Source organism: Myotis lucifugus, unplaced genomic scaffold, assembly GCF_000147115.1.
Source record: "Myotis lucifugus unplaced genomic scaffold, Myoluc2.0 scaffold_69, whole genome shotgun sequence".
In the NCBI taxonomy this organism is placed as follows: Eukaryota; Metazoa; Chordata; class Mammalia; order Chiroptera; family Vespertilionidae; genus Myotis; species Myotis lucifugus.
In genome coordinates this window covers 1058878-1080444 of record NW_005871117.1, presented here as the reverse complement: position 1 = coordinate 1080444, position 21567 = coordinate 1058878, and the positions used below count along the sequence as shown (strand labels likewise).

Here is a 21567-nt window from a genome sequence, read left to right as displayed (position 1 = left end):
GGCCTGATATACAGTAAACTGTAAACATTACTTCCTATTTACTGTAGAACAGCATTTCTCAACCGGTGGGTCGCGACCCCTTGAGGGGTCAAACGACCCTTTCACAGGGGTCGCCTAAGACCATCGGAAAACACATATATAATTACATACTGTTTTTGTGATTAATCACTATGCTTTCATTATGTTCAATTTGTAACAATGAAAATACATCCTGCATACCAGATATTTACATTACGATTCATAACAGTAGCAAAATTACAGTTATGAAGTAGCAACGAAAATAATTTTATGGTTGGGGATCACCACAACATGAGGAACTGTATTAAAGGGTCACGGCATTAGGAAGGTTGAAAACCACTGCTGTAGAAGGTAGAAAAAACAGATCTTAGCTTGCCACTGTCTGGCACCCAGTTCATTCAGACCAAGCTACTAGCAGACAACAGGCTGAGGTGACTCTGCACGGTGCACTCACCCCCAAGTCCGCAAAGGGCCCGTCCAGCAGCGCTAGCTGGGCCACACGGCAGCGGTCCCTGTTGGCCAGCGTCTGGGGGGTGCTGTAGCCCCCTCGAAGCGCATTCTCCTCCGCAATCAGAGCCTCGAGCTCCGGCGTGGCTCCTCCTGTCACCAGGGTCCGGATCAGTGTAAGGATATTGTCATTGAAGTATGTCTGCAAGAGACAGAGAGAGGCGGGGGAAGTCCTTTAAGCACACACCCCAAAGCCATGACAACTGGCATCCAAATTACAACTTTTCTTGGCATTCCTGTTTAAAGTTCTGGCCTGTCTCATCAAATAATTTTATGTGGGAAGTGAAAAGACAGCAGCCTCCAATTATTCCATTATTTTCTCTCCTACTTGGTTCTGCCAAGAGAGCCTGACTTAAAAACCAATTCAGAGGATTTTTATTAAAGGGCTAAAGTCGAAATGATTGGTGTTTCCCATCATTGGTGTTGCCAGGGCTGTACATACTGCTTACCTGTGTAACGAAATGCACCTGGCCCAGGTTGCTAACCCAGGCAGGGCTGCCCCTGAGGCCCTGTTGCCCATGTGCCTAGAAGCTGCCTCCCCCAACAATGGCAAAACTTCCATGATGGGTAGCTCAGTTGGTTAGAGCATCATTGTCCCAATATGCCAATGTTAGGGGATCAATCACCACTCAGGGCACACACAAGAAGCAACCAATGAATGCATGAATGGGCGGAACAATGGCACAGCATTCAATGTTTCTATCTTTCTCTAAAAAAATACCAAACAAACAAACAAAAAAACCCACACAAAACAATTTCTGTGTTGGAAGGAGATACCAAGGGCATCATTAAGGCCACGTGCTCAACAAATCACACGCTTTGGCATAGTCTAACCCAGAAATCAATTAAATATGCTAGAGAAGTGTATGGTGAGGTGCGTGTCCTGGTGTGTGCACTTTTGGTTTTTACATAACCTCAGGAGTCTGAGGCAAATACAGCTGATTAGAGAAGCTTCCTCTACGTGTACATTTGTCTCACATCTGACACATAACAGGTCTGTCAAGAGTAAAACAATGGTTTTTTTAAAAAATTAGAAGGATGTCAAATAAAAGCTCAAAAGAAGACGATTGTCACCCAGTCTAATTAGAAATAAAACCTCAGTTAAGGGTCTGCACTCTATCCTCCCCTGTAAGAAGAAAACAAACAGGCTAAATAACATCCAACCAAATATTGCGGGGGCTTTTGAGGATGTACGGACCTTCGGGAGCAGGTTAGGAAAGACAGCTGCATTAAACAGTTTACCAGGCTACACGTAGTAGGGAACAAACCAGGTAAGGACAGGCTCTCACCCTGCTGGGCCATCGCTAGGTCTACGTCTAGGGGAAGTTGCCTAGTCATTCTGGGCTTTTCCCATCAGTAAAATAAGCACAGTCGTAAGACCAAGTGTACATGCAAATAATTCTATGAGGGCTTCTGAGTTCAGATGAGAGCTAGTGGGGCTGAGTTCATTTTCCTCATTGAAATATTCACAAAAATACCCACGTGATACAAAATTCCAAGATCAAAGGAAACTAGGAGTGTTATTCTGAACCAGTCAGACCCCGAGGAGAATGTATCCTCTACCAGAGCTCAGCCATGCAGGGCAGAGGCAAAACAAGGATGAGTAAAGGAGGAAATAATGCTGGGGTATGTGTGTGTGTGTGTGTGTGTGTGTGTGTGTGTGTGTGTGTGTGTACATAATGGTATATGTCTATATCTGTTATCTGTCTGGATAGATTGGTAAGTATATGGATTGATAGATGGATGAATGGATGGATGGATGGATGGAGGATGGATGGATGGATGAATAGATGGATGAATGGATGGATGGATGGATGGGTGGATGGATGAACAGATGGGTAGGTGGATGGATAGACAGATAATATAAAGTGGTTAAAGGAGAGTCAGGCTGTGGATTCAATGCTGACCTCACCACTCAGTAACTGGGTGACCTGAAAAAGTTACTGATCACTTTTGTGCCTCATTTCATGATCTGTTGAATGTAATAATAGAGTGGTTGTAAGGACTGTATAACCAAAACATGTGAGGCACTTACTAGTGGACATGTGTGTACAGGAAGCTCTGATAAATACTTCGGCCTGATATCAGAGACTCGGGCCTTTATGATGGCAAGAACAGTCAGCTCATTCCCTTTTTAAAATCTTTTACTTTTTTTTTTTTTTTGCGGGGGTGGGGAGGGGGAGCAAGGCCATTCATTTCATCCTTGAATCTGCACTTCTTAGCCTGACTCTATTCTAAAACCCAATTTAGACCCCATTTAGGCCCCGGAGTGGCACAGTGAGGGTCAGAGTGGGGGGGACTGCATCCTAGGACATGGCTGCAGCAATGGGAGACAGGTCACCATGTGGCTCAGGGCACATGTACAAACATTTCCAAAGTTTTCCAAGGCACATACTCGTCCCCACTGCCAGATAGCCTCGCATTAGAAGCACGAGACCCCTCCTGGGCCCTGCGGCACATTACATGGGTGAGTGCTGGACACAGAACTTTAGCATGAGCCTTTGCAGTGTAATCACCCTTCCAGAGCAAGGCCAATGGGGGAGTGTAGCAGCACACATGGTGGGCCACAGCACACCATGATCTTGTATACTGAAAAAGAGACCTCTCCTGGCTCAGATGTAGAGAAAGGGGAAAAAGAGCCAATGTAAGTATTTTTAAAAGGGAACCACAGTATTTCAGATGTAAAGAAAAAGCATTCTTTGGACTGGTTAAACGAGTCAATATTGGAAGAAGAAAAAGAAAAAAATTGTTTTGGAATCACAATAAATTTTTTAAAAGATAGAGAGTATCTAATACTAACAAGTCAAAGTTGAGATTATCAGAAAGTTTACTTCACATAAGTTAATCAATATTTTATGTAAGATCTTGGGATCAAGCCTGCAACCCAGGCATGCACCCTGGTCAGTGTGGCTCAGTCTGTTGAGTATCACCCCATGCACCAGAAGGTCGCTGGTTCCATTCCTGGTCAGGGCATATGCCCACGTTCCGGTCTTGATTCCCAGTAGGGGGTGTACAGGAGGCAGCCATGGATGTTTTCCTCTCACATCAGTTTCTCTCTCTCCCCCTCCCTTCCTGTCTCTCTAAAATCAATAAAAATATACATATATTTAAAAACAGTCCTACTTAGAAAAGCATTACAAATAACATGACAGTTAGTAATAAGTATTAACCAAGGAGGTACAAGACTGGTACTTAGAACTATAAAATATTGCTGAAAGAAATTAAAGAAGATCTAAATAAATGGAAAGATATCCCATGCTCATGAATTGGGGGATTTAATATAGTTAAGATGGCAATACTCCACAAAACAAGCTACATATTCAATGTAATCTCTATAAAAATCTGAAATGCCATTTTTACAGAAATGGATAAGCTGATTGTAAAATTCATATGAAATAATAAATGACCACAAAGCCAAGACAATCATAAAAAAAGTTGGAGGCCTCACACTTTCTAATTTTAAAATACACTACAAAGTTACTTAATCAAGACAGTGTGGTATTGGCATAAAGATAGGCATATAGATCATTGGAGTAGAATTGAGCCCTGAAATAAACTGGTACAGGTATGGTCAATTGATTTTGAACAAGGGTGTCGAGACCATTCTGGAGAAAGAATATAGCCTCTTAAACAAATGGTGCTACAACAACTGGAGCAGAAGAATAAAGTTGGATCCTTACCTCACATCATAAGCAAAAATTAACTCAAAGTGGATCAAAGACCTAAATATAAGTGCTAAAACTATAAAACACTTAAAGAAAACACAAGAGTATATATTTACCACCTTTGATTTGAAAATGGATTCTTTGATATTATACCTGAAACATAATCAAAAAAAGAGAAGGAAAAAAGAGAAACTGAAGTTCATAAAAATTAAAGGTATTTTGTGTATCAAAGGACACTATCCAGAAAGTTCAAAGAAAACCTATAGAATAAGAGAAAATATTTGCAAATCATATATCTGATAAGGGTCCAGTATCCAGAATATATTTTAAAAATCTTATAATTCATCAACATAAAGACAAATTATCCTTTTCTTAATGGACAAAAAATAAATAAATAAGCATTTCTTTCTCTCCCCAAAAGAAATGCAAATAGTCAACAAACAAATGAAAATTGGATATAACACTGGATGATTCCATATGTACCTACTCATCTGGAAAGAGATATACCAAAATATTAACCATGCTTATCTTTGGGGTTTGGGAAATTTGGTTCATTTAAATTTTCTTCTTTACATGTTTCTCTGTTTTCCAAATTTTCCACACTGAGTATGAGTAACTTTTTTAATAAAAATACAGTCAATGATGTTTAAACAAATAGCACTGTAAGTTCTGCTTTGCAATGATAAGTCTAGAACAGGGGTGGGCAAACTTTTTGACTCGAGGGCCACAATGGGTTCTTAAACTGGACCGGAGGGCCGGAACAAAAGCATGGATGGAGTGTTTGTGTGAACTAATATAAATTCAAAGTAAACATCATTACATAAAAGGGTACGGTCTTTTTTTTTTTTTTTTTAGTTTTATTCATTTCAAACGGGCCGGATCCGGCCCGTGGGCCGTAGTTTGCCCACGGCTGGTCTAGAAGGTCAACATGAAAGGTGATTGTGTTGTCTGACCTTTAGGACTTGTTTCCCCTTCTGTGCTGAAATCAGTTACACTGAAACCATGTAATCTTTTTTATCAATCAGTTGCTGACATTTATTGAACATCTACTAATCCTTGGGTATTGGTTTGGCCTGTAATTGTGTGCTATTCGAAGAGTGTGTCACTTTCAAAATTATCACTGAGTATAATTTCAGGGTGGGTTGCAGGTTTCATAGGTGTCTGATCAACTCTGTAAGACAACTCTGGACACAATTCTCTGCCCTCTGAGCTGGCACTGTGTCTGTTCCAGATCTCTGTTCTTGACCTCTCCATGCAGGCATCAAGGAGCAGCGTTGCGGGCAGCACCACCTGCTATGGCAGAGAATAATGATGCCTTTCCGCAGCAGAGCACTCTGGCTCCTGTTGCGATGCCTCTGCACTCATCTGCAGAGAAGTACCTTGAGTATCGCATATGGGTGTGCTCTGAGCATGTGTCAAGGTCTCTGTGATTTGAGTAACTTGGTGGAGAGACAGTGCTTTCCCTGCAAAAGGATGTCTAGTTGGTCCCCTTGGGAGTCACAAAAACTTTATGTGATCACTCACAGAGCATACAGTGGTCTTTCTGCACAGGAAGTGGCTATTTCAGCATCATGCAGTGAACCTGGTGCTAGGACCTCAAATGCCAATTGTCTAAGACTTTATTCATGTGGAGGATGTGCCAGCTGAAACAACCTCTCTATGGTCGTCTGACCCAGAAGGCACAATTCTCTTCTGGGTTAACAGAAATGCTAGAATTGACAAAACAATTCTAAAGGGAGGACTGTAACCTGTGTGTGTGCATGCGTGCGTGTGTGTGTGTGTTTGCGATGCTTTGCCTCCCAGGCTTTGGTACTGGTGGTCCTCTCTGGGCCTTACCATGGCCATGTCTACAACACCTGTCCTAGGAGCCTTAGGAGGGATCTTACCCAGAACCTCCAGCTCAGTCAGACTAGTCTCCAGGGATGCTTTGGGCAGGCCCTCTGCTATGGCATATCCTGTGTCACATGGACATCGGGAGCTTATGGAAACTGAGGAACTGGGGTCCTGCTCAGTGCCTGGAATCAGGAGACCTATGGAGTCTAAGGAACATGGGAGTCCTTCTTCCCACTACCATGGTCAGGCAACGTGGCACCCCTGATGTACAGACTGCAGAACTCATCTAGTACGGTTTTAATTCCCTGCTTTGCCATTCAATAACTATAACAATGGGAATTTTTCTTAACTTTTTGTTCTTTTTCTTGTGCCTTGTATTTCTCATCCATATAAAAAGATTTTTTAAAAATATATTCTATTGATTTTTTACAGAGAGGAAGGGAGAAGGATAGAAACATTGATGAGAGAGAAGCATCGATCAGCTGCCTCCTGCACACTCCCCACTGGGGATGTGCCCGCAACCAAGGTACATGCTCTTGGCCGGAATCGAACCTGGGACCTTTCAGTATGCAGGCCGATGCTCTATCCACTGAGCCAAACCAGTTAGGGCAAGAATTTTTTTTTTTAAAAAAGGACCCAAACCACACACACACACAAATGAAAGAAAACAAACCCAGCTTATAGGATAATGTTAAATGAGATAATTTGTGTAACTTCTAATGCACAATGAAAACTCAATAAAAGGTAGTTCATAAAAAGAACAACCAACAAGCAATGCGACCAATGTAGAGAATCCCCTTCTCTGTGCCTCTGTGTTCTCCTCTCTGATACCAGAGAGCTGGGCCACGTCATGTGTGTGGCCCCTTGGCCTCTAAATGTTGATGATTCTCAGGTCTTGTAAGTAGACCAAGAAGTGGGCATTGAGGAAACCAACAAATGCTGGGGAAGGACCATTGATTGCAACCTGGAACTCTGAGCCCGCAGCGCCATCTAGCCGCTCTGTGGACGCCCGTCTGCCCGTGTGTCTGGAACGCGCGGAGCATCTTCCTCTTTTTATTTTTTCACAGTATAATTACCAGAGCTTATGTTTCACAGTTAATGCTGTCAAGGCTTTTAAACTAATTGGTCTTTTATAGAAAATTTAACTGAAAATTAACACATCTTTTAATAACATTGCCTTAACTTTAATGGCACTTTGCCTTTCGTTTATAATTGCTCTAAAATTGTCATTTTCCATGTCATAGCTGCCATTTTTTATATTTCCTAGTTTTCATGGTGTGGATTTTATTTTTAGTATTTTTCTTTCATGAGGGATGAGAACTATTTGGTGTTTTTTTTTTCCAACCCTGGGCCTGCCTGGTCCAATGTGACAGAGTGGCATGTTCTGAGGACAACAGAACGTACTACTGTTTGCCACGCTGACACCGCCCCAGCTTTGCTGCCCAGGATGGAGGAGTCATTTGTTAATGGGCCTCACTTCACATGGCACTGGGTCAGCTTGGGCTCACCGAGAACTTGGTCTTCTCCATGACACAGTTCAGGGGTTCGGCCCTTAATGCAAGTACAATTAAGAGAGTCAATCATGTGTGTCCAGCTTCCCAAGGTCACATTCTAAGGCTGCGGGAGTATCCAAAAGGAGCAGCCTCTAACCAAGACTGAAGTGTCTAAGCCCAGACTTAGCACTTGACCAGACGGGGCCTTTTGTACTCAGCCTGCGTGGTGTGGCCGATGGCCTGGCCTGTCTGACTGCGTCCTGGTATCCCTCTCCCAGGTCTACCGCATTCCAACCACTGAGCTCTTCACTCACCCCCTCAGACAAACAAAGCCCAGCTCATCACTGCTCTTTAACCCTTGCCTTTCTTTTGCCTGGGAAAACGAGGCTCTTCCATCTCTTCTGATTTTTCAGTGTCAGTGTCAAAATTACTGCCTGAGACAGCATGATTCTGACCACTTTGGCTAAAACAGGTCTCCATTCCCACTGAAACTATTTCATGTGCTTTAAATCAGCCACCCCTCCCTGATGGTACTCATGTACTGACTTGGTTACTGCTGCTTGCACTAGAATGAAGGTTGGGAGAATGTGAGGGCTGGGTCTTCATCTTTCTTCTTCACAGCCTGGCATTTAGTAAGCCCAAACGTACTGCTTAATAACAACAAGTACATGTAGAGCTTGTCATGTGCTAAGTTCTGCACTAATCACTTTACAACCTTATCTCATTTAATCACCTCAATAGGCCCATGACATAGGTACTATTATCACCCCATTTTAAAGATAAGAAAACTGAGGCACAGAGAGGTTAAGGGAACAGACATGGTAAATTGGGGTGCTGGGAACAGCATTCAAGAAGTTTGGCTCTTGAGTTCATGACTTTTTTTTCTAGGGAGAGTCCTCGTGGAATTCAAATCCAGGATGAGGCTAGGGGGAAGTGGTAGCGGTGTGGAAAAGAAATCTAAGTGTGCCCATTTCAGCTGTAACTACAGAGAGGGTTCCTTTCACGTGTGTGTGTGTGTGTGTGTGTGTGTGTGTGTGTGTGAGCAGCAAGCTGGTGTTCTGAAAAATACAATTTTTAGTTGTGATCTTCTTAGAGGCATGAACCCATCAGCATAATCATTCCCTCTTGCCACGTGTTTCTGCTGTTGATTTGTAGTAGAACACCATGAGGCCATGTCTGCAACATCCCTATCTGTTCCAGGATTGCCTGTGATGAATCAAAACATTATTCTTTTAACAAATGAAGCAGTAAGCAGCAGGAGTGGAGTTATAAAGGACAATATTCAGGGGATGTTTAGACATGTGAGTAAATGGCAATTCTGGGAGGTGTGCTAGGAAAGGAAGATCATCATCTAAAGAGATGTGTGTGTGGATGTCATGACGCTGCCTGTAAGCGAATGCCTGTAATAGAAGCTTACCTCTGGCTCCTGCTTCTTGGAGGAGTCTCACTTTCTCAATTTATATTTCTGTCCACCCTGTCTTAGTCCTTGACTCTCTCTCTCTCTCTCTCTCTCTCTCTCATTAATTAGGGTTGGGGTGGAATGCAAAGAAATCACAGGTAATATTTTATCAGAAGGTGTAGATCCAGTTGGATCTGTTGAACTAGGACCCAATTCAAGACCTCACTGTGAAACTCGTTCACACTCGGCAATGCCAGCAAGGCCTGGAATCACTGGCATTTGGGTTCATTATTTGAAAAGTTACTATCAGTGGATCAGCTAAGAATGTCTTGCTTCAACACTTAGACTAAGTTTATTCATGTTTTGCCCAACAGATCAGATACTACAGCTGACATGCCTGAACAGTTCTGGGCCTCCATAAAGGCTGCTGCTGCTGGGAATTACCATGGCAGGAGTAGATTCCCGATCCCTTGTTTCCAAGGCTGGAATTCAGAGGAAAAGCTGCCCACAGACCTGTAGGCACACATGCCTTAGCCATCCTCTCCCAAACACTTTAGTTCACTTTTCAAAGGAGATTAGTGATGGCTTTAAAAAAAAAAATTCAAACCAATTCACTGTGATTTCTCCTCTGAGTTTCCAAGAACTGACTCCCCAGTGATAAAGTAGACAGATAGCTGTGCAGCTCAATCCAGATGTGCCCCCACCCCCACCCCATGGCCAACATGTGTCCCCTTGGCTGTATAGAACTGAAGTTCTCTGAGGCTCAAAACCACTTTTATTCCTTGGGCCCAGGGCTGGTTTCATGGGTGTGTGGCCTGTGTCGTTGCCCAAGGTCTATGCTCAGAAGGACCTCTCACTTGGTTTAATACCCTGCTGCCACCATTTTGAAATTCTTAATAATTTATGAAAAAGTGGCCTTGAAAATGATGTTAGCTGGTCCTGCCTGGCATATACTGAATGCCTGGTATGTCAAAACATAAATAACTTTATAAATTTGAATTTTAAAATATTTAATAATGTATTTGCAATTCTGAAAAAAACAACAACAGTTTAATTATCTCTTAGTGAGAACAGCCTTCTATAATCTCTCTAATTGGGATCAGAAGTAAAATGACATTTTCAAAGAGACGAATTACAGAAGTCTGCTGGAAACTGAATCTGGAGACTAGAAGAACCATTGCAGAGAATAGAGTAGTGTAACAAGCACGTCCTCCAGCTTCTATCATTCGTTCCAGCCTGCTGAAGGAGGCTGCCCAAACTGAGCCCCCATCACCAGCAGGAAGGAAGGCCGGGCTCAGGATCCTCAGGCCTCAGGAAGTCACAGCCTGGGAGACCAAGAGAGCCCTTCCCCGGGGACCACTTCCTTTCCTTCTTGGCTTGGAAAGTGGTTGTGTGGCATGGGGCCCAGTCAGCCTTAATGCAGATGAATGCTGTTTCATAATTATTTTTAAATCCATAATTCTGATTTTTAACTCAGATATACTTGCAATTGGACCACATTCAGGAATAGACAATAACCTAAATAAGTCTTAAAAAGCTGTACGTTTTTTTTCTTCAAATAGAGGTCCTGGGATAGTCTTTGATGAATAGATGAGAATAACGCATAATTAGCATATCAGTTGTATAACGTGTTCAGGGGAATAGCTTTCTTAAGCTCTTTAAGAAATGTATGTGTATAAAACCTCTCTGAGCTATGTTTATGATCTTAATGTGTTCAATAAAACTCTTCTTCATGGGTTCTCCAAAGGTCAGTGTTTATCCAGCCTATGGCTGCATTTTCAAAAATGGCGAACTTGAGAATTCCAAAACAGAGAGCCTTTTCTATATAATAAATAAAGACACTCAGTGGGGACATGTCACGGTCCGCAGGTTATGATCCATTCAAATGTCTGCTTTTATAGTTCAGGATGGCTCCATTAGCCGGGACCTATTTTTTACTTGTTCTTTGCTTTTAGTCTCAAAAGTGAATAAAACAATGCACATTGTTATAGAGAAACTAAAGATGCTTTTGGTCCCTTGGCCAGCCCACCCTCCGCTCTCTGCCACCACTCCAGTCCTTCCCTGCCGCAAAGAACAGTCCGGGCCTGGCCCTCATGCCAGGTCCTCACGCCTGGGCCTCACACACAACTTACGTCTCAGTGACTGGCACTGACCTAGGAGTCACCCTTGACACTTTGTTCTCTTCATATTCAATCTCTTCCCAAGTCCTTTCAATTTTACCAACAAACACCGCTGAAATCTACACAACTCCCTCCTCTCTGCAGCCCTATCCCAGTCTGAGCTGAGAGCCTCCTACGCAGACTTCCTGCTGCCATCCTGCCTCCTGAACCATCCTCCACACCCCAGCCCAGGCAGTCCCTTAGAATGTAAACCTGATCACAGCACTTTCCAGCTCCAAACCCTTCGATGCCTCCTCATCGCTCTTTAAATAAAAAGACCATCGGGCTTGGTGGCTCAGTTGGTTGAGCATCATCCCTACACCCAAAGGTTGCTGGTTCAATTTCTGTTCAGGGCACACACCTGGGTTGCAGGTTTGATCCCCAGTTGGGGCACATATGGAAGGCAGGCAATGGATGTTTCTCTCGCACATTGATATTTCTCTCTCTCTCTCTCTCTCCCTCTCCCTCTCCCTCTCCCTCTCTACACATGTCCTAGGATGAGGATAAAAAACACAAAACAACCTTCCCTCCCTCCCCTGCCCCGCCCCGTCCCTCTCCCTGTGGTTCACCCAAACAGGCTTTCTCTGGCTTCCTTGAGATTGTCAGGCCTTTGCACTTGCTTTCCTCTTTAGGGGACACTGTTCCCCACAAAATCTCCCCTCTTTATTGCTCAGATTTTGATATAAAATGTGTATTATTTCTTTATGGAATCTCTCTCTGAACCTGAGACCAGGTCAAGTGTTCACCTATATTTATTCATAGCTTTCCTTGAACCTTCAAGAATTTTAATCAACATTCATGTGCTTGATAATTTGATGAACGTCGGGATCCCCTTCCAGGCTCCACGGCCGCTCACGCTCCAGCCCCTCGCCCCTCATTCGGGAGGTCTCCACTCCCGGATCCCGCACCCACTCACCGCACTCATGAGAGAGTCCAGGACGCTGACGGCAAACGCTGTCCCACAGGCAAATGGCTGCGTGAGGTACAGTTCTGTGTCGGGGTCATCGTCATCGTCTTGGTCCAGAAATTGAACATTAGTATCGTTCACTAGAAAAAGCATACATAAGAATTAGCTCAAAAAACTACACACAGTCAGCGAAACCAGAGGAAGAGGAGGCTAGTGGTTTGGGAACAGTGAGGTCACTGGGAAGGAAAGCATGGGAGAAGCTGTGGATGGGTCTGGGGGTGGGGCCGTGGGACTCAAGGGACGGCTCCTCCTGACCGAGTTTTCGAGGCCCGGAGGGCAATGCATTCAGGCAGGCTTGCCCCATGGCAGGCTGCGGGAGGAGAGCGGACAGTGCTGGTCAGTCCTTTGGTATAGTTTTAGAATCATGACCGAAAAACACCCTGCAGTGTTTTTTGGTAGCCAAGCCCTTTGAGAGACGGGCGTAGTTCAAGGATGAGTCGCCAGGATTAGCCATGCTGGATGGTAAGTTTAGCCACAAGGGAAAGAAAGCAACCTATTAAGAGTGAAGAGCAATTGACTGGGAGCACAGCAGAGGCAAAGAGCAAAGAATTCACCCGCAGGCAGGCACAGCCCACACCCTGCCCCGAGATCTGCCTGGGGAGTGGCTGGTGTCCCCAGCCCTGAATCTGGGGGACACCCCACAAGCCATGCTAATACAAAGGCGACCCACGTGGGGTGTTAGCCGGCTGCCTCCAGCAAGCAGCTGACAAAGAATTGCTCTGCATCTGAGGCGCTGGATGCCCACGTTCTCCCTTTCCCCTCCTAAACAGCTGTCTTTCCCGCGCCTCAGCTTCTGCAGATGCAGCCCCGGGTTCTGTGTTTTATTCCGTCTGAGGATTCCTCAAGGACTCCTCCGGCACGCGTGCCTGCAGACTGATTGGCTGTGTCACTGAGATGCCTTTAACTTATTAAAAATTAAATGACAAATTAATTTCCATTCCCATCTTGACTTCAGTGATTAGTTTTGCAGAGCAAGTAACAGTGGGGGGAAGTCTGTGGTGGGGGAAGAGAGCACTGGTGATTTCTAGAACAATTATTGTGCTTTTAGGAAAAGAATCGATTCGATTTCCTCTTTCTGATTCCTTCCTAAAGTATCAGCAGCTAATTCTCTTTCCTAGAGTAGTTTTCCCCCAAAAGTAACTTTTTGGGTAACAATTCTTTTCTAACTTTTGTTTATTTATTGTATGAATCAGAATAAATGGTAATAGGATGGAAAGCTAGGCACAGAATTATGTTTAAGTGACACTTTCCCTAGAGAAAGATTCTAATGGGGAGAAATCTTGGCTCTGGTCTTCCTCAGTTTATCACATCCGGGTCCCATGGTCACAGCAGCATTGAGTCATAGGCTCGTGGGTGAAAGTGCAAGATGCAGGGTCTGCCAAGCAGGCTTTGGGTTCAGGCTCTGCACTCACTCCCTCTGTAGATGATCACTGCACACCTCAGTTTCTCCCTCCGTAGATGGGGCATGACAGCCCCTCTCGTGAGGTTGCCAGGATACCACTATGCTTGGCCCAGCATCTTGATGGATGTTAGCTGCTCTCAGAATCGCCTTTGTGACACTAAACCTTCAGTCCACCCCTTACGTATGGAAATCCCCAGCTTTCAGAAGCCCATAAGGCCTACTCATGGATCCTACCAGGGTCAACTTGTAGCTGCCCCCCCGCCCCTCCATGTACCCGCAAGCATGCATGGGTTGGCCACTGTTGAGTCTTCCTACTTTGTGAATCAGAAAATGTGACCTGGGACAACATGCAGAGGACGTGGTATTAATTATTTTTAATAGCTCAGGAGGGAGTGTGTATGGACACCCCAAAAGGAGGAGCATCGGTTACCGCTTTTCATGATGATGAGGAAGGGCTGGTACTAGACTTAGAGGGGAAGTAGCCAAAGTAGGGAGAGGTGGGTCTAAATTTTCAGCGAGCTGGGGTTTGAGTCACTGGTAACAGACTTCAGGGTGTGAGCCAGGGTTCAGTGAAAATCCTGTGCACTGTTCTGGGTTACTCAGTCTCGGGAGGAGCACAGCCAGTGTTACCCTCATCCTATGTTACAGAACAATCATTATGCAGGTGCTAAGAGGTGATTAAAACAATCACCCCAATAGGTACAAGGTCAAATACAACTGGGAAACAGGCAGGGTGAACAGCTTTAAAATGGTCCTTCCTGTGGGACTTTGACTCACCAACATCAATTGGAACTCCCCAAATGGGTGACGACTGGAATACGCTACACAAGTTTAAAAGTTTATTTGACCTTGGCATCCTCTGTGGTTCTCAAAGTGCATTTTGCTGGCTTGGAGTATGCAGAACACATCTCAAAACATGTAGTAGGCAAATAGTAAATATTTGGGGGGACCGGGGAGGTGAGGTGGTCAGAGAATGATTGTATGATTGCCCAAGGTGGTCTGACCACTAGGAAAATCGGGCTTAAGGTCGAAGGCACAGACGATGGGCATCATGGGAACACGGGAAGTTCTCTGAGCTAATGGTAGACATCTAGTGAGGACAAAGGGCTCAGGAGACTCAATGATGCTCACTGAGGCCTGAATTGTTGCCTCAGATTTGGGGCTCCAAGCTGTTTCTTTTCTCTTCTACTAATCACAGGTCAAGATGTCCTAGCTAGCTGGCAGCACATGACTTCCAAATGGGAAAAGCAATTCCTGGCAGTGAGAATTCTGAAATGCTCTGAAGGCTTCTGAGATGGACACGTTCGCATGGATTTTCCAACCAGAAGTCGGGCTGCAGGAGCTCCTTGGCTCTCTGACAACACTAAGATTTGGGGCAGAGCATTCCCGAAACCGAGGCTCTCAGCCAACTTCTCTAAACACGAAAAGACACCTCTTCCTCTGGTGGAAACAAAAAATAGTGTGATACTCCTCGACCCGAGCGAATTTGTCCTGATAAATAGCTACGTCTGCAATAATGTGGTGCTGAGTGGTGGACAATTTATTCCTTAGTTCCTAGACACCTTGCAAGCAAGATGACTGTGTTAAAAGCTGCTCTTTTATTTTGAAATATATTTGGGGGCCAAGAAAATGGCATGTTAGTTTCATTTGTGAGTCATTGAAGGCAGGTGCCCCCACCTCTCTGCCCAGCCCTCCGCCGAGCAGCACTTTCGCTGTCTCTATTTAGAAGATCAATCCCCAGCTCTGAGACCTGCTGCTGATGGGTGCCTTTCATAGAGATATTAACCAAGTCGTGGGGACCCGTGGAAGGGCTTGACAAATGCAGTCATGACCCGGCCCTTCATCTTCCCGGTGAGTCCACTCTGAATCTCCTAGAGCGGGTTCTGGGCCAGCAGGGAGGGGTCAGGGCTGCGCCCCCCGTGCTGCTAACCTCATCCTTGGCACCCTTCCTGAAATCTGCTTTGGAGAGAAAAGTCCCCTAGGAGCTGGTTGCTTTTATAGCTTCAGAACCAGAGCTTCTGAGAAAGGGCCTAATATGAAAAAAAGGCAAATAAAGTGAGAATAAAGGAAAATAAACAGCTGGAGGGAAGGCACCATCTTAGGTTTCTTATCTTAAAATTTTTATATTTTTCCTTTGACTTCCTCCGAGAGCTGTGAAGACATGTCAGTCAAGCTGACAGTGTGTTGGAAGAGGAGTATAAGGGAGAAGGCGGGAGAGCAGGGAGACACGTGGAAAAGAAAGAAAAAAAAAAACAGGGAAAAAAAACACATACACACAAAAAAACACAAGGCCCAGGCCAAAGAAAATGCATTAGAGCAAAGATGCTTTGAAAACAACTGCCAGGTCAGATGGGTGTGATCAAAGGTTCCCTGGTGCCGTGTGTGGGGAAATCATTAAGAAAGGCCAGAACAAGACAGTCGATTCCAACCAGAGCCACAAATAAAACGCATTCAAAGCAGTGCCATGGGGTAGCCTTTCTGTTACAGCCGGCGAAATAAAACACAAGCTGATGATGGCTGGGAACACCAACAACAGAACAAAAGAGATACTGATGTAAAGGAAAACAGTGCTTCTTACCCAGTTCAGTTATCATTAGAATGTGCGTCCCACTGTTTTTTTCCTGATTGACTGATACCAAAGGCAACTTGCCAGGTTTAGCTAATTGGATACAGCGTTTAAGGGTTGGGGAAAGGGAGTGGAGGAAAGTACAGAAAAAGAAAAGAGTGAGGGAATAACAGAGGAAACATTCTAAAGTAAAGGGACCCGGGACCTGGACCATAGGTAGGTAGTATTTATAGTGGAAGCAAGGAGTGTCATGGTCAGGTTAAAAGTGGGATTCCACTGGCCAACAAGCGTGGCCCTCAAAACCCCATCGCTTTTGGACCCGAGTGGCCTTCACTGAAAATGGCCTTCGTCTGAGAAGTCTGGTGAGGACAGATTAAATGTAGCATTATGACACATTAGGCCACTTCTCTCCAGTTTTCTAAATGGGATTTGCTTAGAGCTGGAGCTTGGTGCCTCCGTGGAGGGTTCTGACTCTAGGAGCTGTCCAGCGGTGCTTCCCATGAGAGTTACCAGGAGTCCATGAGCTATGCCCTTCCTTCCTTCTTCTCCCTGCCCTGATTTATGCCCCAATTTAAAATCCATCATCACATATGCCTTTGAAAACAGTGCCCAGCATGAAGGAAACTGTCTATTCATCTCAGAGGAAACATAGATCAGTTTTCCCTTTTGCTAATCTGATATTTCTACACATGCTTTCTTCAATCTCCTCTAAACAAACCCCACTAGAGTCTACTATCCTGAAGGAGCTAAAAACCAGGCCAACCTCCTCTTATCCGATATGGTTGGAAGAGAGAACTAAAAATTCTGCCCATGGCTACTGTTCACCCCTACCTAGTTCAGTGATGATGGGGATGTTGACCCCAGTTGTGATGGACGGCTGACGCAACATCCCGTGCACTGGGCTGTTGTCTGGCGAGGTTCTGTCCATTCCTGGAGGTGTGAACCCTGGTGAGAAGTAAAAAGAAAAGGGAGAAAATTCAGTTTTGTGGAAAATTTGAAAATAATGAGAGTTCAGGGTATATACACAATAAAAAAAATGTAGCATATGCATTATTTATAGGTCAACAATTAGCACTGCCAGGGTAAACTCTGATGAATTGTTTTTAGAAGAACAAAGTAGGAGACGATTGGAAATAATTGTAGCCCACTTTGAAAGTTCTCTAAAAACCAGTCTCTACAAGAATTGTTGATGCTGCTCAGAGTTTTGTTCCCCTCTCCACGCAGGCACACGTGAGAATTATACCCAAGGGCCTTCTAGAAGTTAAATGTGACCAGGCAACATAGGAAATGTTCTGGCCCATGAAAAGTGAACAGAACCATGCATCTCATCACTTCTGGTACACATCAACCCACCGCCTGTCCTCCCAGACCACGGCAACCGTAGAGAAGACGGCTGGGAAGCAGCCCTGGACAGTAGCCCAGACCCACAAAGCATTCTGAGTGAGGGAACAAGCAATCTGCGTTGCTTTAAGACACTGAGATTTGTTTGTTGTCAACACAGCATGACCTAACCTATCTTGTTATCATAAACCTACTGATTGCTTACTCTCTTGCCAGCGAGGCTTACCTAGGTTTTTGACATAGTTCTGGCCAAGGGGAAGTGGTGGTGAATCTTCTTGGGGGCTTTTAGGGGGTGTTTCCTTGCTCTTAAAAAGAACCACATAGGAAGAGAGATTCTCTTTTAATTCACTGGACATTGCTTTTGTGCCTGCAGTGCCTGGAACTGTGGCAGCCAACTCATAACTAGGATGGGCACCAGCTGAGGACAAAGTCAGCTGAATGATATCGGCTGAACTGAACGATGAAAGACAAAACAACAGGAAGAGCAGTCCTTGAGTTCCTGATGAACCAGCCCTGGAACCCAAACCAACTGACCTCAGAATTTCTTCCTACAGAAGATTTCATATATCTATATCTATATCTATATCTATATCTATATCTATATCTATCTATATATCTATATGATTATAGGTATAGAATAATAAGATTTCATATAAATTATATATATAAATTTTATATACATAAATTATATATGTAAACTATATATGTGATTATACTAGTATGTATATAATAAGATTTTATATAATTTTATATAAGTAAATTACATACATAAATATTATATAAATTATATATAAACTATATACATATCTACATATCTATATATCTATATATGAAATCTCCTGTAGGAAGAAATCCTGAGGTAGGATGGTTTTATGTACTTATATATATGAATATACATATATGTATATAATATATATCCATTTTGTTTAAGCCAAAATTAGTTGCTTTTGAAAATTAGTTGGGTTTTGTTTTTATACTTGCAACTAAAATCATCCTGACTGATGCATATGCCACTTGCTCAGGGTGGACCCGTGCACTCCCAGTGTGCCTAACACAGATCTCCTAACACAGAAGTGGGCAGAGTGAACTGGAATGTAGCCTACTTGGTTTATGATTTTTGTGGTCTGGGTTTCTTTGGGCCTCAGACCCAAATCCCAAGTGCATATTAGGATGAGCTTAACCCAGCCACAACTTCAAAATCAGTGAGGGTGAGAAGTCATCCCAGCTAGGCTGAATGGCTGCCTCTTTAAGGATGTGCACAGATACACATGAACATGAGACATTAATTTACCTCACACATTCATACAGTGAACATTAATTTAACCAAGTGAAGCACAAGGCGAGTGGTACATCAGCTCTGCGCCGGCCGCAAGGCCCCATCCGCTCCTCTACCTTAGAGGACAGGCAGACACGGTCACTCTGGGTTTTCTTCTTTGCCCTTGAAGGACTGCTATGTGGGCTCATCAGTGAATTAGGGATTTGCAGATACAAAGTCACTTGTTAAGTTTCCAAGGACAAAATCCCAAGCAGATTGTGTGACCAGTCTCCCCACTTACTCTACAGCAATGTGACAAGATGGGCTTGGCTCTGGCATGACGGTGTGTGCGAATCCCTCTCAGGAAGGAAATGACAGATGCTCAATAATTGCCTGTTATTTGGGAGGAGCATGCTGCATGAAATGCCAGGAGAAGATAAAAATGTTTGCCTCTTTTCTGTCTTCCATATATAAATTTCATGCTATTGAATGCCATACTTTCAGAAAGATAAAAGTTTTATTTACTTTTCATTCCCTGATTGCACTTAATTTTATTCTTTATATTGACATACTATGTACAGGGTAAGTAATTTTCAATGACAGCATAGTGTCCACCTTTCTGAACTCTGGAATGTGTGTGTCTCAGCCAACCACATAACCAAGAACATGCATGTGGAATGCTAGCTGTTTTCTTGCCCCAGAATAGTGAAGGAGAAACTAAACTGTTTTCATCAGAAGTTTCGTTCAAAAGCGTGAAAAACTGCAAGTGACAGCTGCGCAGATTCAGTGGATGTGACGTTTCTGAATTTCTCCAACTTGACAAGTAAACACCTTAAATCGGCAATGCTATATGCATAATACATGGCCTGTATTTTGACATCCATCATCAAATGCTGACTTGAGAAAATACGGGTTTGTACGTCAAGGAATAGCACCGTAAAACAGGGAGAAATGCGGGTCCCATGGTATTAGGAAAACTGTATTTCATTACAGAACCTGCAAGGAGCCAAAGTGTCCTTTTATTTCATCTTATTTAAAAATCCCATTTGCAGCTGTAAAAAGACTCAATCCCTTTGCATGAAACCTTCATTTAGAAATGACATGCTTGCTTCAAGGGCCTCTTTCATTTTGCTTTCATATTCCATTTTCCCCTTCAGTCACCAAGCCTGGCTCCATTAGCATCTGCAAACTGACAAACTATGGTGGGTGTCCAAAGACACCTCTCCATTAAAGGTCCTTCTCTCTCCTACGCATGGCCCCGTGGACAGGGTGCTTTGGTTGGCAAGATAACGTCAGCAGCTTTAATATCTCTTTCTCTTTGGAAACTTTCCAACTCACACATTTTTAAAAGCAAAAAGAAAGACGAAAGACATAGACTCTGTCCTCCCCACCCCCTCGGGTGTAGAGTTGTGTTAAAGATGAACAGAATGTATTAGCATTGTTTCTCTCACACGGGTCCTAATATGGGGACAGTGTGGCTGAAATGGCAGATTCCTTAAGTGATCTTGGAGAGAATAGAATTCAGCCACCTTCCATCTGAAGGGATGAGGCAAGCCCGCCTTTGATGCCACTAGATGTCACCTACCCCATTGGTCAGAGCAGCAGCTGATAAAGGGACAGGTCTAAATTGTGGCCAGATCTCTGAATGTCTTCCTCCCATTGTTGTTTGCTGCAGTGGACACATCTTTGGTTGAACTTTAATTCTCTCTCCATAGGGACATGGACTAAACTATAGCTGTATAGGATTCTGTACAACTAGAGAATAGAGAAGCTGGGAAACACTCCCTTCATTAATTAAACTAACACTTGGGAAACAGATTTTAGAAACAACCACTTGTTTTACCAGAATAGGTGAATAAAAATGCTGACATTAGAGAGATGAAGTGAAAAATTCTCAATCAGGAAAAGATTCAAGTTCAGTGACCATCTGGCTCTTGCTGAGATGGTCTCCTGATTCTTTAAATGTGTCTCCATTGCTCTCTGCTGGTCATGGACATGGGAGGCAAGCTTTGAGCTAAACGTGGCCTCCAAAGAATACCTGATTTCCTTAAATGGAAGAGCCCTCCCCTTTCCAATGCTCAGGGGCACATGTGGCCAGCTTAGGTTGTCTGTTCTATTCTTTTGGCACAGGCATAAATGGGCCCAAGAGGGCCCCTTGCCAAGTATGGCCGCTCCACATGCCGTGTGAGAACTTTAAGCCAGAGACTGGGTTTTCTATTTCTTTAAACTTCCCAGGTTGTCTACAGAATGCCTGGCCAATAGAGAAGAAGCAGAGTGTGAGTTCAAAGTCTGCCTCATCCACTAAGTAGCCACATAACTATAGGCATAGCACACATTTTCTCCAAGCCCCCGATTCTCTGTCTATAAACTGAAAGTATTTCCTACACAGGGTAGTTGTGAAGATAATATCAAATAGTGTGCTCAAAACATTTAGTGCAGCCCTGGCCAGTGTTCTCAGTGGTTAGAGCGTCATCCGGAGCACCAAAAGGTCTCGGGTTCAACTCCTGGTCAAGGACACATACCTGCATACCTGGATTCACTCCCAACCCCCTGTCAGAGTGTGTTCAGGAGGCAACCAGTCAATGTGTCCCTCTCACATTGATGTTTCTCTCTTTCTCTTTCTCTCTCTCTTCCCCTTCCCTCCCTTCCATTCTCTCTGAAAAGCAATGGAAAAATAACCTCATGTGAGGATTAACAAAAAATAAAAAACATTTTGTGCAATGCTTGCTATAAAGCAAGTACTCAAAAATGTTGACTACTGATGTTAATATTTTACTAGGTACACGATAACTATTTGTGGATAGGCACAGCATCTATCAACACCCCTTCTCTATAGATAAAAAACTAAGGTAGCTTTTGGTAGATTTTGTTTTTAAGGACAAGGATACTCAGTCACCTCTATTAGAGAGGGGAAATCTCTAGCCAAAGAGGCATACAAGCATCAAGCATGCGGTCCTCATCG

At 43.8% G+C, this 21567-nt stretch overlaps 1 protein-coding gene across 9 annotated transcripts in view; it reads right to left on the bottom strand.

The window, feature by feature from the left end:
- KCNMA1 (potassium calcium-activated channel subfamily M alpha 1) overlaps window positions 1–21567 on the bottom strand; it is a 674818-nt gene that overhangs the window by 13164 nt on the left and 640087 nt on the right. For 6 of the 9 annotated variants that reach the window (XM_023755062.1, XM_006090192.3, XM_006090208.3 and 3 more), the window contains 3 exons: window positions 16841–16954; window positions 11991–12121; window positions 473–667 (listed from right to left, as the gene is read on the bottom strand). In XM_023755062.1, coding sequence (XP_023610830.1) covers window positions 473–667; window positions 11991–12121; window positions 16841–16954 — 440 coding nt within the window. Of the gene's footprint in view, window positions 1–472; window positions 668–11990; window positions 12122–16021; window positions 16103–16840; window positions 16955–21567 lie in introns of all 9 variants that reach the window. The other 3 variants (XM_006090207.3, XM_006090185.3, XM_023755065.1) reach the window with 1 other exon arrangement.